This window comes from Lagenorhynchus albirostris, chromosome 13 (genome assembly GCF_949774975.1).
Source record: "Lagenorhynchus albirostris chromosome 13, mLagAlb1.1, whole genome shotgun sequence".
Classification (NCBI taxonomy): Eukaryota; Metazoa; Chordata; class Mammalia; order Artiodactyla; family Delphinidae; genus Lagenorhynchus; species Lagenorhynchus albirostris.
The window spans coordinates 7,341,366-7,358,354 of NC_083107.1; the positions used below are offsets into that span (position 1 = coordinate 7,341,366).

A 16,989-nucleotide genomic window follows, 5' to 3' on the forward strand; every position below is an offset into this window, starting at 1 on the left:
TTCTATCATTTCTTTCTACTTACATTTGTCTTCATTGTTCTTTTTCCAGTTTCTTAAGATGCTAATTCATGATTATACAAAGTGAAATAATTTAAAAGCATCAACTGTTTGTTAAGAGACCACCAGGTAAAGTCTTCACAAAGACAAAGATGCCCATTTTATTCATCATTCTTAGCGTGTGCTCTACTGACACAAGGTACAACTCAAAACAGCTTTGGAGGAAAAAATAAAATAACTTACTTTAAGAACTGGGATTTCATCTTCTTTATAAGCCACGAGGAGGGGTAAACCAGCCAATGTTTTTTCCAGGTCTTTTCCAAGAATCTTTACCCCCTGAGCTGCTTCTACTTCTTTATGCTTTTCATATTGGTTCTACAGAGATCAAAACATTTGTTATCAAGTTTATTTGAAAAGTGGTTAGTGGTAGAAGACGATGTAAGACGATACTGTCATGACCTTGGGACAGGGCAAGATTTCTTTAAACTAGATACAAAAAGCAGTAAGTGCAAATGGAAGACTGATAAATTCAACATTAAAGTTAAATAATTCTGTTTCTCAAGCTACTACAGAATGAGTAAAAAGACAAGTCACAGAACAGAAGGTGCATACAAACCAGTAACATACTAGTAACTAGCTACCAGTGTAGAACGAAAACAATGTACTTTTGATTTTTATGAGAAACTTAGTTGGTAAACAAGGACTTTCACACATCTCTACTCTGATGGATGGTCCCTCCTGTATGAAGACACCTAAAATAAAACCAGTGAAGGGTGTGTGTTGTGCATTAAGCCAGGTGGCTCTTGAAGTGAGGAAACAACCTCAGTAGAATTTTTAAACACTGTGCAAGTCCACACGTGCCAACGCTTACCACCCTGACTTACCTTTACTCTTAACTCCTTCATAGGAGGAGGTAATAGGAGGCCTCGAATCTGAGTGACAATGGGCCCTTCTACTCCGGGAACAATAATTGTATCTCCTTCCTTCAAACGCCCGTTGATCAATATTACATCTATAGTGGTGCCCATTCCTGGGAGAGCCTTAACCTAAGAGACATTTATTGCAAAGGGAGTGAAATATAGGCTACAATGCACCATGTTGAGATTAAATCTAAATTAGTAGACAACCCCACCCAAGAACCCTATTTGGGGGTTGGTGGGGGGAGGAATAAACTGAAAAGCTGACGGTACCTCCATCACCTGTGCTCTCAGCTCTTCACAGTGTGCAAGTCTCTTATTCAACATGGTCTGAGTTAACTCGACAAGAAGGTAGATCAGACTTCCCATGCCATCACCAGTATGTGCAGAGGTAGGTACCAAGGACACAAAAGTGCGGGGATCTTTATTCTCATAAAACAAAGCTGCGTTCAACCCCTAGAGACATAAAAAGCAAAGTCATTCCCACAGGCCGAGTGGTGGAAGGAGGTCTCCAGAACAGAAATGACTAACTAGAAGCTGGATGAATAATGGCTCTTCATTCTGAAAAATCCTCAAAAACACTTAGATCATGTATATCCTGGAGGTATTAACCATATCGCAGAAAAGTAGTTTCTTTCCAAGTCAATTTGGTTTTTCAAAGTTAAACATTCAGACTACAAAGAGAGGTCTTGAAATAAAGATTTTAAAAGGAAAAGGGAGAAGGGAAAAGAATGAAAATGCTAATTGCCATTAATAGGGAAACAGAACCAGTATTAATGAAAATAGTGACTTAATTATAAAGACAATGTAAAAGAAGAAAAAATATTCTATGATACAGTCTCTTCGTAAAGAAGGGAAAGCTTTCTTACCTGCTGTGCAAATTCCACAATAATAGCCTTTGCTCGCTCCTCAAATTCATCTCTTGTATTCTTTTTCTGCTTCTTTAAAGTAGCAGCCACATCAGAATCGGGGCTCTTTTTCCAATCATACAACCTATCAATCTGGAAAAGTATTTTTCGTAAGAAACATCTCTAAAGCATTCACAACACTCAGGAAGTTAATTAAGGTTAATTTAAAAGCTCCAGAAAATTCCAAATGCATATCACACATATCTGGAAGAGTATTACTTTCATTGCACCAAAAGCCCCTCAGTCTGCTCAACCGCACCCCCTCTTAAATGTGAAGTGCCACACTGCCTACCAGCCTCCAGCCAGTTCATGGGAGGCTGCCATTTCCTGCAAAAGATGAAAAACTAGAATTATCCTGGGAACATTAACATATGTTGGAATTCCAAAATGGTTATGTTAAGTAGTATGCAGGAAAAAGGATTAATTACAGCCAAGTACCATCACCAGGAAAATGACATGAAAAATATAGAAAATAATCTATTTTCCTTCACTTTTCAAAAGATGATAAATGGGTATAAAGAAGATTATTTAAGAGTAAAAACAAACAAAAAGGCATAATATATTGGCTCATTCTAGGGTGATAATATAAAAAAGCAGACCAATCTGATTGCTATCAAAAAGGAAAATCAGTAAGTAGAAATAGACCCAGAAATGACAATGATGGTATATAATTAGCATACAAGGGCCTTAAAATAGTTATTATAAATATATTCAATGACTTTAAAGGAAAAACATGTAACTTGTAGAGCTAAAAAAAAAATATATATATATATATATAAAATATGAAATGAAAAAAAATAAATCACTGGATGAGCTGAAGCAAATTACATATTGCCAAAGATCAGCAACCTTGAAGATAAAGCAAATAAAAACTATCCCAACCAAAGCAGGTAGAGAAAAAAGGATGGAGAAAAGAAAAACCTTCAGTCACTATGAGACAATATTAAGAGAAGTAAAGTCCTAGAATTCTATCAAACACTTAAACAAGGAAAGAGTAAGAAAAGAGAGGAGAAAAATAACTGCACAAGTAATGACCAAGAACTTTCTAAGAAAGTCAAACTCAAGTGGGATAAATATAAAGAAAACTATTATATAATCTCACTGACAAAACTCTTAAAGAAAAAGTCTTTTTAAAAGCAATCAAAAAATCCCACATTACATACTGGGGAACAAAGAATGAGTAGAGATAAAAGCCAGAAAATGAAGATGATGAAGGAAAAAAAAATTTTTTAAACCTAGAATTCTATATCAAGTAAAACTACTCAGAAAACATTTTGACCTAAATGATAAATAAAAACACAGTATGTCTAAGCAGTGCTTTTAAGCATACCTTTAAATGCTTACATTAGAAAAGAAAAAAATATCTGAAATCAAATCATCTAAGCTTCCATCTTAAGAAACTGGTAAAAGAACAATGAAGACAAATGTAAGTAGAAAGAAATGATAGAAATTAACCCTGAAATCAATGAAATACAAAACAAACTAGAGAATATCAATAAAACCAAAAGCTGGTTCTTTGAAAGACACAAATTTCTATACTGACAAAAGTAAAAAGCCTAAATAACCTAAACTTAGCTTAAATTCCATGCTGATGGTGCTTTACTAGTGAATCCTATCAAACACTTAAAGAATAATATCATTTCTACACAAACCCTTTCAGAAAACAGAGGAGGAAATACTTCTCAACTCATCTTAGGAGGCCATTACTCTAATAGCAAAACCAGACAAAAGATATTAAAAGAAATCTACATACCAAAATCACTCATGAAAATCTCCCCCCCAAAATTAGCAAATCAAACCCAGCAATATATGAAAAATATATCATGACCAAGTGGGATTTGTTCCAGTAACGCAAGGTTGGTTTAACATTTAAAAAATCAATAGTAAAGAACAAATGGTGCTGGAACAACTGGACGTCCACAGGCAAAACACTGAATACAGACACAGACCTTACACCCTTCACAAAAAAATTAACTCAGAATCGATCACCTAAGTATAAAACACCAAACTCTAAAACTCTTGGAAGATAACAGGAGAAAACCCAGATGACCTTGGCCACAGTGATGACTATGGAGATACAACACCAAAGGCATGATCCATGAAAGAACTGATGAGCTGGACTTAATTAAAATTAAAGACTTCTGTGAAAGAGAGTCAAGAGAGTGACATTACAAAGCACAGATTAGAAGAAAATATTGGCAAAAAACCACATCTGGATAAAGGAATGGTATGTAAAGTATACAAATAACTCTCAAAATTCAACAGTAAGTAAACTAAGAATCCAATTTGAAAATGGGCCAAAATACTTAACAAAAAACACCTCACCAAAAAAGATATAAAGATGGCAAATACATACATGAAAAGATGTTTCGCACCTTTTGTCACCAGGAAGATACGAATTAAAACAAGATACCACTACACACCTATCAGAATGGCCAAAATCCTAAAGCACTTACAATAGCAAATGCTGGTGAGGATGTGGAGTGACGGGAACCCTCATTCACGACCGGAGGAAATACAACATGGTGCAGCCACTTTGGAAGACAGTTGGGCAGTTTCTTACAAAATTAACATTCTTACCATACGGCCCAGCCATCGTGCTCGTTATTTACCCAGGAGTTGAAAACTTATGTGCACACAAAAGTCTACAGCAGCTTTATTCATAATTGTCAAGACTTGGAAACAACTAAGACGTCCTTCAGTGGGTGAATGGATAAATAAACAGGTTCATCTAGACAATGGGATTATCATTCAGTGCTAAAAGAAATGAACTATCAAGCCACAAAAAGACACGGAAGAAACTTTAATCCATATTACTAAGTGAAAGAAGATAATCTGAAAAGGCTACATACATACTGTAGGATTCCAACTATATGACTACTCTGGAAAGGGCAAAACTATGGAGACAGTAGAAAAATCAGTGGTTGCCAGTGGGTGGGAGGTGGGGGGATGAATAGGCAGAGCACAGAGGATTTTTAGGGCAGTGAAAAGGCTGTATAATTCTATAATGGTGGATACATATTATGATACATTTGTCCAAACCCACAGGATGCACCACACCAACAGTAAATTCTAAGGTAAACTACGGGTTCATCAATTGTAGCAAATGTACCACTTGGGTGGGTATATTGATAATGGGAAAAGCTATGAGTGTGGGGGGGCGGGGGATATATCAGAAATCTCTGTACTTTCCCCTTAATTTCTCTGTGAATTTAAACCTGCTCTAAAAAATGACATGTTTTTTAAATAGCAACAAACTTCTCACACCCTCAACAACATGGATGAAGTCACAGAAGCATAATGTTAAATGTAAAAAGCCAGACACAAAAGAACATATTCTGTCAAATTTGATTTACATGAAGTTCAAGAAACAGGCAAAACTAACCCATGGGCACAAAATTTGGAACAGTGGTTGCTATGAGGGGCTGGGGATTGACTGGAATGGGGCATATTGGTACTTCTCGGGTGATGCAAAGTCTGATGTCTTAATTTAGGCTGTGTAACAAGGATGTATATACATTTATCAAAACTCAATTTCACACTTAAGTTCTGTGCATTTCACTGTATATAAATTTTACCTCAATTTTAAAAATAAGGATATAGCAAATTTACAGAAAGCATAAAAATATTTATGTCACAGCTTTTCCACCTGGTAATAATAATTAACCTGTTTTGAACCCTTACTTTGATCAGATACTAGTCTTAACACTTGACATGTTTTATCGCCTCTAATTCTTACAAAAATCCAGTAATGCTCTGTTTTGCAGGCAAAAAGGGGCTAATTAAGGACCCTCTTTATACAGTTTGAAGTGCCAAAGCCAGGATATGAACCCAAGATTCAAACCCTGGAAGCCAAGCTCTTAACCACTGTCCCACTCTGCTAACTCAGAGCTCCTAGGATGTAGTTTCTCTGGAGACAATAACGAAACTAGAAAGAGCAAGTGACTAAGGTAGTGCCTGCAGAGGAAGAGCAGACTGAGATCCTGTTAGACTGTCATCTTCACTAGAAACGTTCTAGGAATGAAGAGCAAATGGAGATTTCCAAGATACAACGAAGACTGCAATCTTAGGGTCACCGTGCCTGCTTAATCCAGATTTGCCCACCACTGGCAAATCCACACTCAAGTCAGAGGTCAAAAGCGTAGGCCTGTAGAGAACTCCTAAGGGAGGATGTGTCTGCGTTTGAACAAAGTAACTATAACTTTAGAAAATAAATGAAGATTCGAAAATGACCTTCATAAATTAGAGAAACTGGATTAAACACAAACAGTTAAACTCCTAGAAGAAAACAAAATTAACAAAATGAAGTGGAAGGAAATGGTCTACTAGGTGTGTACACTGTATAATAAAAGACTCGGAAACTTACAAGCTCAAACTGAATTAAAGCAACCCATGAAATCTTCTCTCTCCAAAGTTAATACAATAGTTGGAAGTAATACATGCCAAGTGCCCATTACCTACTAGGCACTCAGTAAATTCTTGTTATTGCTATTTAACAGGATTCATGACTTAGAAAAGAGAGAAAACAACCCTATCTCTGCAACTGGTACAGATCAGAGCTTAATGAGAATTGTCATCTCTCCTTTAAAAAAAAGTGACAAACTTAGAAAGGGTTCAGTTTACAAAGGTCTTCTAGTGAAGCTGTGGCTGGGAAGAAGGCTTAGTGGTCAGTCTCCTCTAGATTTGTCCAAACCCACAGAGTATACAACACCAAGAGTGAACCCCAATGAAAACGATGAACTCTGGGTGATAATGATGTGTCCAAAGGAGGTTCATCAGTTGTAACAAATGCACCTCTTTGGTGGAGGGCACTGGGAACGGAGGGGGTTGTGCGTGTGTGAAGACGGGGTATACCGGAAATCTGTACCTTCCCCTCAGTTTTGCTGTGAACCTTAAAGTGCTCTAAAAACAATAAAGTCCTGATAACAAAAAGTAAAGCCCCTCACCCCCACAGCAACAGCAATTCAGGCTGTTACCGAATAAAGGAGAAAAACCACATAAGCATATCAAGAGATGCAGAATGAGCATCTGACAAAAATCAACAACCATTCCAGACTTAAAAGAAAAAACAATACTAAGCAACCTAGGAATAGAAGGGAAATTCCTCAGTTTAATAAAGTGCATTTACATCTGACATCATACTTAATGGTAAGTATGGAGAAGAAACAAGGATGTCTGTCACCACTTTTATTCGACATTGTTCTAGAAGGTCTAGTTAGTGCAATAAGGAAGAAAAACATTTATAAATTGATAAAGGATACAGATAAGGGAAAAAGTGTAACAGTTTTTATTTGCAGATAACATAATCACGTATATAGAAACTCCCACCCGAGCTACAAAAGCTACTAGGCCTAATCAGTGAATTTAAAAGGTCACAAGATAATAAAACTGGAGCATATTGCCAAGACAAAGTAAAGTAAAGTAAATGTAGAGACAGACATCATGTTCACTGATTGGAAGGCTCAATTTTGTTAAAATGTCCATTCTCCCAGAATTTATCTACAAATACAACCCCAATAAAAATCCCGGAGGGAAGAAACTAACAAGCTGATTCTAAACTTTATATGGAAATTCAAGGACCCTGAAATAACGAAAACAATTTTGAAAAATAAGAAGTTGAAGAACTTAACCACCACCTGCTTTCATGACGTTATTATGAACCTGCAATAATCAAGACAGGGTAGCAGTGGCACAAGGACAGACATATAGGTCAATGGAAGAGAAGAGAAATACTAAGAACAAGCATGTACCTACATGGTCAATTAATTTTCAACAAAGACTGCAAAGTAATTCAATGGGGAAAAGAATAATCTTTTCACAAGGAGTTTTTGAAGTAGATATACATTTGGAAAAAAGTTAACCTTGACCCTACCTTACACCATGCACAAAACTAACTTAAAAACATCATAGATCTAAATGCTGAATATCTAGAAACACTGGAGAAATTTTTCATGAACTTGGGGTGGGAAAAGATTACTTATATAGAACACAAGTGACAAATTATAAAAAAAAATAATTTCTCATAAATTGATTTTGCTAAAATTAGAAGTTTCTGCTGCTCTTCCAAAAACCTCATTAAGAAAATGAAAAACTAAGTCCTTGACTATAAGAATATATCTGCAATACACATAACTGACAAAGGACTTCTATTGACAATATAAAGAACACTTAAAACTGAATTAAGACAACTAACAATCGAATAAAAATGAGCAAAGGATTTTGAATAGATACTTCAGAGAGACAGAGATGGAACAAGTACATGAAAAGATGTTTGATGCCATTAGTCATCATGGGAATGCAAATGAAACCAGTATACTTTGGCACTACACACTCATTAGAATGGCTACAGGTAGGGTTAAGTGTTGGCAATAATGTGCAGAAACTGGAACTCTTCCAAATTGTGGGTTAAAAAATGTAAAATGGTACAATCTCTTTGGGAAAATGTGTCATTTTCTCATAAAGTTGAACATATACCTACCATATGACCCAGCAATTCTATTCCTAAATATTTACTAAAAGTAAAGGAAAATAAACGTCTACACAAAGACTTGTGTAAAAATGTTTACAGCTGCTTCACTAATAACCTAAAATTGTAATCAATCCAAGAATCCTTCAACAGGTAAATGGATCAAGTGTTAAGATGTATTAGCCAGATGATGAAATATTACTGAATAATAAAAAGGAACAACCTATGACCTATGCAACAACACGGATAAATTTATATTAACATGAGTAGTGCAAAATGCCAGACTCAAAAGATTATACACTGTATAATTCCATTAATATGAAATTATAAAACAGGCAAAACTAGTCTATGGCAGCAGAAAGAAGGCTGGTGTGTTTCGGGGTGCAGAAGGGGCACACTGACTGTAAAAGAACATGAGGGAACATTCTGGGAATATGGAGGTAAGTCTATATTCTGAATGACGGTGGTTAAATGTGCGTATAATTTTGTCAACATACATTGAATTGTACACTTAGCGTTAAGTGCATTTTCTTACATGAAAGTTATACTACATTTTTTTAACCACAAAAAAGTAAGAAGCATATTTTCACAACTTAATTTTTCAGAAGGAGAGCTTACCTTATTGAGTGCAACAATGAAGGGACATTTTTTAGATTTCAAAAGGTTGATAGATTCAATTGTCTGGGGCTCCAAACCGTGCATAATATCAACAACTAAAATGGCAATATCACAAAGAGAGCTTCCTCTGTTTCTCAGATTACTGTTGGAAAAGAAAAAGATGTATAAATAGAAATCTTGCAATTAATACTTTTATTTTAAAAACTTAAAATTTTAATTTCTTTGTAAAACCTAAACAAAAAAGAACAAAATGAAGTACATGCATTAAATTCAAGTGCCATTAGCCCTTAACTTGCCAAATGCTTATCTGACAGTGAATTGACATCAGTTGGAATGACTTAGTTCCAGAAGTTACTCCATTATTTCTGCCAATTTTACTGACCAAGTTTTTTGCGCTAAGGAACATAGCCAAGAGGTAACAGGACAAAATTCCACCTGTAATGGGTTTCATAGGAGATAGACCAGGTATGTATTAGGATTTGCTCTTTCAAAGTGGAAAAGACTTCTCTCTACAAAAAACAAGTATCCAAATAAAGTACTACTAAATCAATGAGGCACAGATGAGGATTGGCAGTTACAGGGAGCACAGACCTCAAAACAGTACCCCAAGACTAGCGACTAGTTAGAACTCCTCACTCACTGAACTTTGAGACTTAATGGTTTCAAGCAGTTTGCCTGATGACAAAAGACACAAATCATTCTTACCTGAAAGACTCATGCCCCGGAGTGTCAATAATCAGCATTCCTGGAATCCGTAAATTCTCTCTATTAAACTAGAAAAGGTGGGGGAAAGTGGAGAGCTTAACAAAGCCAAAACAATGAAAGCTTCTTTACAAAACAATTATTCTGCCATGAAAACTTCAACATCACTTCCTTTTCCAAATGAACTGTTTTAAAACTGTTTCAACTAGCAAAGCACAACAGTTAATATTTTCATTAATATCAAAAGGAATTTTTCAGAAAAAAAACTGAAATGAGAAAATATTCCCGTTGTTAAAGTTATATAACTGATGTAGTCTAAATCTGAACAGATTATTAGTAAGTGACATAGTAAGTGACAAATGACAGAGTAGTCATCCGAGAGTGATTATTTATAAAAAGCTGACACAGAAGAAGAGGTTCTCCGTATCTGGAAAATGTATCTGGTCCAATTTTAAAGCAATTCTAAACTCTGAAAAATATCTCAAAGCATGTTTTAAAGAAAATTTACCACATCAACTTAAAATATTAAAGAATAAGTTCATACCCTGCTTTATTCAAATACTATCCTCAACACTTGATTTTCTGGACAAAAGCACACAAATGAATGGAAACAACATTACAACAAGCCAGATATGGACGTCCTCCTTTAATCTAAAGAGTAGCACTGACCAACAAATCTCTCTCACACATACACACACAAAACTTTTTTCTTTGCTTATCTATACTTTTGTCAATCTTCAAATGATTTTCCAAAATCTTATCCAGGGATCTAGGTCAAAATGATTCAAATGCAAAACATTTCAATTTTGTATTCTGGTGGTCTTAGATCAAAATTCACCATAATTATTTCCACTTCGCTGTCTGGAATACAAACAATATAATGACAATTGCCATATAAAGGTTATCCTGAGAACTTTCATACAGGCCTAATAAAAATCATGCTTTTTAACTATGTGCTAAAATAACACCAGATTTAGAGTCTGGAAACTGGTGGAATAAGCTGTTATAAACTCCCCAGTGACTAGCACAGAAAAGTAACAGATAGAAACAACCAAAATAAAATTTAAATTACAAATTCAGAAAACTGTAATTCAAGAAAACTGTCCTAAAATAAAGATTTTAAACTACATACTGAAATGGAACACCATGTAACTGGAAAACTGACCCAGAACAACCAAAAGCAAGATGCAAAAAGACTACATAACTTATACGAGGATGAAAGCCAGCTTGTAATCAAACTTGCAATGCTTTATGTCAGAAGAAATTGGAGTAACAGTCAAGATACTTAAGGAAAGAAAATGTGAACCAAAGATTTTACATGTAGCCAACTAACTTTCCAGGATGAAGGCCACAAAGTAACTCTTAAATATTTAAAAAACTCAAGTAATATTATTCCCATTACTCCTTCTTCAGCAATCTACCAGAAAACAAGCTGCATAAAACAATTTCAAACACACAAAACAAAAACTGAGTGATAAGCTCACAGACCCTCTCTATACACAGAACTGAGACTAAATAAGGAGTGAAGAGAGATACCAGCATGTAATAATGTGCTATGTGTTACATCAGACAGCACGATGTAACCAAACACAAATAAGACTACTAGAACCTGTATCAAAAAGACTCAGAAGCCAATCACTGGGCAAAGATGGAACTATCTCGGCACAACAATAACTGAAATGGATTAAAACACGGTAAATAGGGACTTCCCTGGTTGGGCAGTGGTTAAGAATCCGCCTGCCAATGCAGGGAGCACAGGTTCAAGCCCTGGTCCAGGAAGATCCCACAAGCCGTGGAGCAACTAAGCCTGTGCACCACAACTACTGAGCCTGTGCTCTAGAGCCCGCGAGCCACAACTACTGAGCCCGTGCTCCGCAACAAGAGAAGCCACCGCAATGAGAAGCCCATGCACCACAACAAAGAGTAGCCCCCGGCTCGCCGCAACTAGAGAAAGCCCGTGAGTAGCAATGAAGACCCAACAGCCAAAAATAAAAAAAAATAAAAAGGTAAGAAAAAACACAGTAAATATGTTGAAATCCATGAGTTTATAATAATATAATAGCAAACCAAACCAATCACTCTTTATTTTAAGAGCTGGTTAATAAAGGTGAAGGATCAGGCATTTATTCTGCCTTTCCTCCACATCCCACCACTCAGTGACCAAATAGTAGATGAGGACTCTATAGAAGTAATCAGATGATGGGACTGGAATATCAACATTTAGAGATTACTTCACTTCATAATAGTGACTGCCTCTTGGAGCAGGAGGGAAGGAGGACTCCTACAACATTTAATGGTTTATGTCTTTAAAGATGGCGTGTGTTGATTATGAACGGTGAGCATATGGGTCTGTTATACTATTCTGTTCTTTTTTCTGTGTTTGAAATAATTTATACGTTAGTTTTTGTCAGAGATTAAAACACATGAAATACAGTGTACTTACATTTTTAATCATCTTCGTTTGTTCATTAATAGCTTCAAGAGGAACATTGGTGGCACCAATCTGCTGCGTAATACCACCTGCCTCACCATCTTGTACATGCGTGTGACGGAGCTGGGATAAGATGGCAGATTCAGATTCAAATTTCAAAATGCAAAAAGAAGCAAAAGCAATAAGAAAACAGCAGCTTGTAAACAGAACTGCCCATGTGTGCTATGGTTTCTATTAGCTTTTTATAAGGTATCATTCACTTATTCAAAAAGTTATGTATCAATGCACACATTTTCTTACTTTATCTAGAATTTTTGTCTTCCCTGTGTCCACATGTCCAAGTACACAAATAACAGGAGCTCTTAGCTTCTCTGTATTTACGTTTTTACTATGTTCAAGTCTCCGTTTCTAGGAAAAAAAAAAAAAAACACAAAATTAAATACTATTTCAAACACTCAGTACCATCTTCCTTTAAATTATTTTGCCTTTGCAAGGGAATGCCACAACCTGCATACAGGTTTTGCTGCTTGTTTTGCTGCTTTAACTACATGTAACTGCATTTTACAATGTGAACTTTACAACCTTTGGACAAGGAGACACCTGTTTATAAGAGATTTCTGAGCAGCACTACTAATTATGAATAAGAATGGTGTAAAGTGTTGGCTCAAACTTTCTGAACACTTTTGCACATGGTTAATTTAATGGAATATAATGAACAGAAAAAGGAATTGATCATTTTGTCACACTTACTATATAGTACAACCTCTAACTTACGTGGAGGTTTACATAGAAAGAGGTATACACTAGCATTCCAACACTTTCATTAGAACTTAAGAATTGTTAAAAATTTTAAAGCAATATATTTCAAAGCTGTATCCAGTGTACAAATGCTATGTCTTTTCAATTAGGACATGGTTACTGCAAGCTTCAGCCTGACACATCCAAATGACACTTCCTACCTTCCTAAGTAACCACTAAGCATGAGAAAGCCTGTCCTTGAACTACAATGTATTTACTGTATCATTTACTTCTAAATACTTCAGCTTTCTGAGAACCAAACAAAACACAAGCTAGCAGTTCCTCTTTAAAATGACAGCCTTTGAAGTACAGTAAAGCTGGCATTCAAATGAAATAACACTTTTCACAAAAAGTCTGAAGCAATGTCATTTACAAAACTATCACTATTTTCCATCTAAAAAACCGTTTTTCTAAGAACTCTTTCATTTCTACCACGACACTGATTCTTTCTATAGAAACTGTAATGAAAAGACATTTTGGAATGTCAAAAGTGAGACGCAAGTATTTACTAGCGAAGAGTAGTACACAACAGCGTCACAACATGTACGACTCAAAAGCAAACGGGACCTTAGTTAGAACTTGATATGGTTGAAAACTGCCTTTCTCTCCCATACTTGATGAAATGCTGAAATTTTCTGGAGGACAATGTAGTATATATAGACCACGACTCAGAAATTCTACCTCTAAGTATTCGCTCTGAAGCAATGACAAGTATACAGAGATGTACGGGTGTACAACAGTTTGCTCACTGGAGTATTTATAATAGCAAGAATCAGTAACCACTTAATCTTTAGTGGAGGATTTCTTAATGAGTGTTTCCAAAACCCCAGGGCTGATACCTATCTGGTTGCATAGAATCACATAGGTATCCTATCCACAATGGAGAGTCTTACTTAGGAAGTCTATGGTGAATGTCAGAAAATTATAGTATATAGCAAGGTTTCAGAACCATGAAGTGTGTTATGGACTGAACTGTATCTTTTCCAAATTTATACACTGAAGTCCAAACCCCCAATGTGACTTATTTGGAGATAAGGCCTTTAGGAGGTAATGGAAAGGTTACGTGAGGTCCTAAGGGTGGGGCCCTAATCCAATAGAGCTGGTGTCCTTATAAAAGAAAATCAAAAATCTTTCTCAGCACTTACAGGGGAAAGGCCATGTCAGGACTCAGTAATAAGGTAGTCACCTGCAAGTAAGGAAAAGAGTCCTCACCAGAAAACAGCCCTGCTAGCTCTTGAATCTTGAACTTCTATCCTCAAAAACTGTCAGAAAATAAATTTCTGTCATTTAAGCCTCCCAGTTTGCAGTATTTTTGCAGTATTTTGTTGTGGCAGCCCAAGCAGACAGATACAAAGTTAAATTAGGATCCTTCTATAAAATGGAAGACAATATGGAGCTGTTAAAAGGTGTTGTGAGGCAGGACTTCTTAAAGGATGGAATGAGGAGGCTCAGCAAGTCCTCTCCCTAAAAAGAAAAGATAAAACTAGACAAAATTGTTGAAACAGCCACTTAAAGACTCTAGAAGTTGGCCAACAGCATATAACAAATTGAGAAACAATTAATTCAAGAAAATCTACTGACCATCAGTAAGAGCAACTGTGGAGTTTCAGACTGGAGTTGCTCCATCACACTCCTCTCACTCCCACAGCTCCATGGGGCAGAAGTGATATGAGAGAGGGACAGGGGATTTCACACTGGTAGGGCACTGCCAAAACCAGGAGTGACCCCAATGGCAAACAAAAAGATAAAACTAAAATCACAACTAGACTAAGGCCTTGATACTGGTGAGACAAGAGATAACCAGGAAGATCAGTCAGACATTTAACAGGGAGGCTTGTGGAACAAGACTGACAAACCAGGCTTTGATAAGATACTACTAATCTCCGGTGGTCCAGAAGGCTGTGCCCCTTACAAGGTTGTCAGAAGAGACCAAAGAGGTCCTTGGTCCTCTAACAAGAACTTAAAAAATGAAAACAAACAAAAACAAAGAAAACAAAACTGAGAAGAGGCATCAGCAGTTGCATACAATAGAAGCCAAAGACATAACAGAATTAGTCCACCTGATTCACTAGGCAAAAAAACCAAAAAACCCAAACTACCACATTTGTAGGAGCTAACAGAATTCAGAGTGGTCAACAGAAACTACCTCTGAGAGACCCAGATTTTGGACTTATCAGACAAAGACTCAAAAACAGGGAACCATGTTGAAAGAAAAGTGTGATGATGACTCATCAAAAGAGGACATCAATAAATAGAAAAAAAATTATAATTAAAAAAAATAACTTGAACATTTTGGAGTTAAAAAGTTCCGTAACAAATTTAAAAAGTCACTGAAGGGGCTCAACAGTAGCTATAACCTGGCAGAAGAAAGAATCAAAGAACTTAAAGATAGATTAATAGAAATTAAACCGGAATGAAGAAAAATGGACAGAACCCTGAGAGATCTGCAGGATACTCTCAAGTGCACCAGTGGAGTTCCAGAAGGAGAGGAGACAGAGAAATAGGCAGAAAGAATATCTGAGGAAATAATGGCAGAAAATGTTCAAAATTCGACAAAATACATCAATCTACACATCTAAAAAACTCAATAAACTCCAAGTAGGATAAATACAAAAGATAGCCACACCAAGACACAACCTAGTTAAATTGTTAAGAGCCAAGATCAAAAAGAAAATCTTGACAGCAAGAGAAAAATCACTCCCTGTGTAGAAGGGAACCCAAATAAGAGTAACAGCTTAATTTTAATCATAAGCAATGGAGGCCAGAGGCAATGCAGTAACATATTCAAAGGACTAAACAAGAGAAAAAAATTGTCATGCAAGAATTCCGCATGCAGCAATATTATCTTTAAAAATGAAGGTAAAATAAAGAATTCCCAGACTTAAAAAGACTAAGGAATTCACTGCTAGAAGATTAGCATGATGAGAAATATCACAGAAAGTTTATCAGGGTGAAATGAAGTGACACCAGATGGTAACGAAAAGCCACATGAAGAAAAAAAGGGTGATGGTAAAAGATGATTATATAGGTAAATATAAAACACAGTAAAAATTACCTTTTTCTATTTTCTTCTCTTAAAGGCTGATTTAAAAGATAACTTCAAAAATAATTCTAAAGTTGTATGCTTGATCTTATAACAGATAAAGATGTAACAAATATAACAAAGATCAAAGGCAAGGCGAGGGAGGTACTGGAGCTATACTGTAGCAACAAAATGACACCAGCAGAAACTCAAATTCATAGGAAGAAATAAGGAATACTAGAAACGTTAATATTTAGGCTAATATTAAAGACTATCAATATATTTTTCTCCTTTCTTCTCTGAATTCCTTTAAAAGATGTAAGATCAAATAAGACATTAATAGCACCACTGTTTTATTGGGTTTGTAACATTTATAAACATAATATATGTAACAATAATACATAATATATGTAACAATAATAGCATAAAGGAAGAAGAAAGAAATAGATCTATATTGGAACAAAATCTTTTTTTAACTAGAATTAAGCTACTAATAATAGAAAATAAGTTAAGATACATATTGTAATGCCTAGAGTAACCATGAAGAAAATAACTTAAAAAAAGAGAAAGACCCAAGAGACGTGCAATATGTAGAAAACAAATAGCAAAATGAGAGAAGAAAATTCCATCACATCTATGACAACTTTTTTCCATTTCCTTTTTCTTTTGCCCCACCAAGTGGCTTATGGGATGTTAGTCCCCCAACCAGGGATTTAACCCAGGCCCTCAGTAGTGAAAGTGCAGAGTCCTAACCACTGGACCAGTGGGGAATTCCCCATAATAACTTTAAATGTGAATCAATTAAATGCTCTTAAAGGCACATTGTGTGACTGGATAAAACAGCAAGATTAAAGCACATGCTGTCAGCAAGAGACACTTTAGAGTCAAAGACACAGACATAAACTGAAAGCATTAAGACTGAAAAAGACATACCATGCAAATGATAACTATAAGAGAGATTCATGGCTATGTTAATAACACACAAAAAATATTATTAGAGATGAGAGACATATCTGTATCCTCAAGAAGATATAACAATTATAACCACATACAAACCTAACAGAGACCCAAAATATATAAAGAAAAAACTGAAAACATTGAGGGGAGAAATAAAATTCAACAATAAATTT

General features: G+C 35.7%; 1 protein-coding gene across 5 annotated transcripts in view; it reads right to left on the reverse strand.

Moving 5' to 3' along the window:
* EIF5B (eukaryotic translation initiation factor 5B) overlaps positions 1-16,989 on the reverse strand; it is a 67,826-nt gene that overhangs the window by 6,812 nt on the left and 44,025 nt on the right. For 4 of the 5 annotated variants that reach the window (XM_060169245.1, XM_060169244.1, XM_060169243.1 and 1 more), the window contains 8 exons: positions 12,340-12,447; positions 12,052-12,162; positions 9,612-9,679; positions 8,907-9,048; positions 1,784-1,915; positions 1,188-1,370; positions 882-1,043; positions 241-372 (listed from right to left, as the gene is read on the reverse strand). In XM_060169245.1, the coding sequence (XP_060025228.1) occupies positions 241-372; positions 882-1,043; positions 1,188-1,370; positions 1,784-1,915; positions 8,907-9,048; positions 9,612-9,679; positions 12,052-12,162; positions 12,340-12,447 (1,038 nt within the window). The remainder of the gene's footprint in view (positions 1-240; positions 373-881; positions 1,044-1,187; positions 1,371-1,783; positions 1,916-8,906; positions 9,049-9,611; positions 9,680-12,051; positions 12,163-12,339; positions 12,448-16,989) is intronic. The other variant, XM_060169246.1, reaches the window with a different exon arrangement.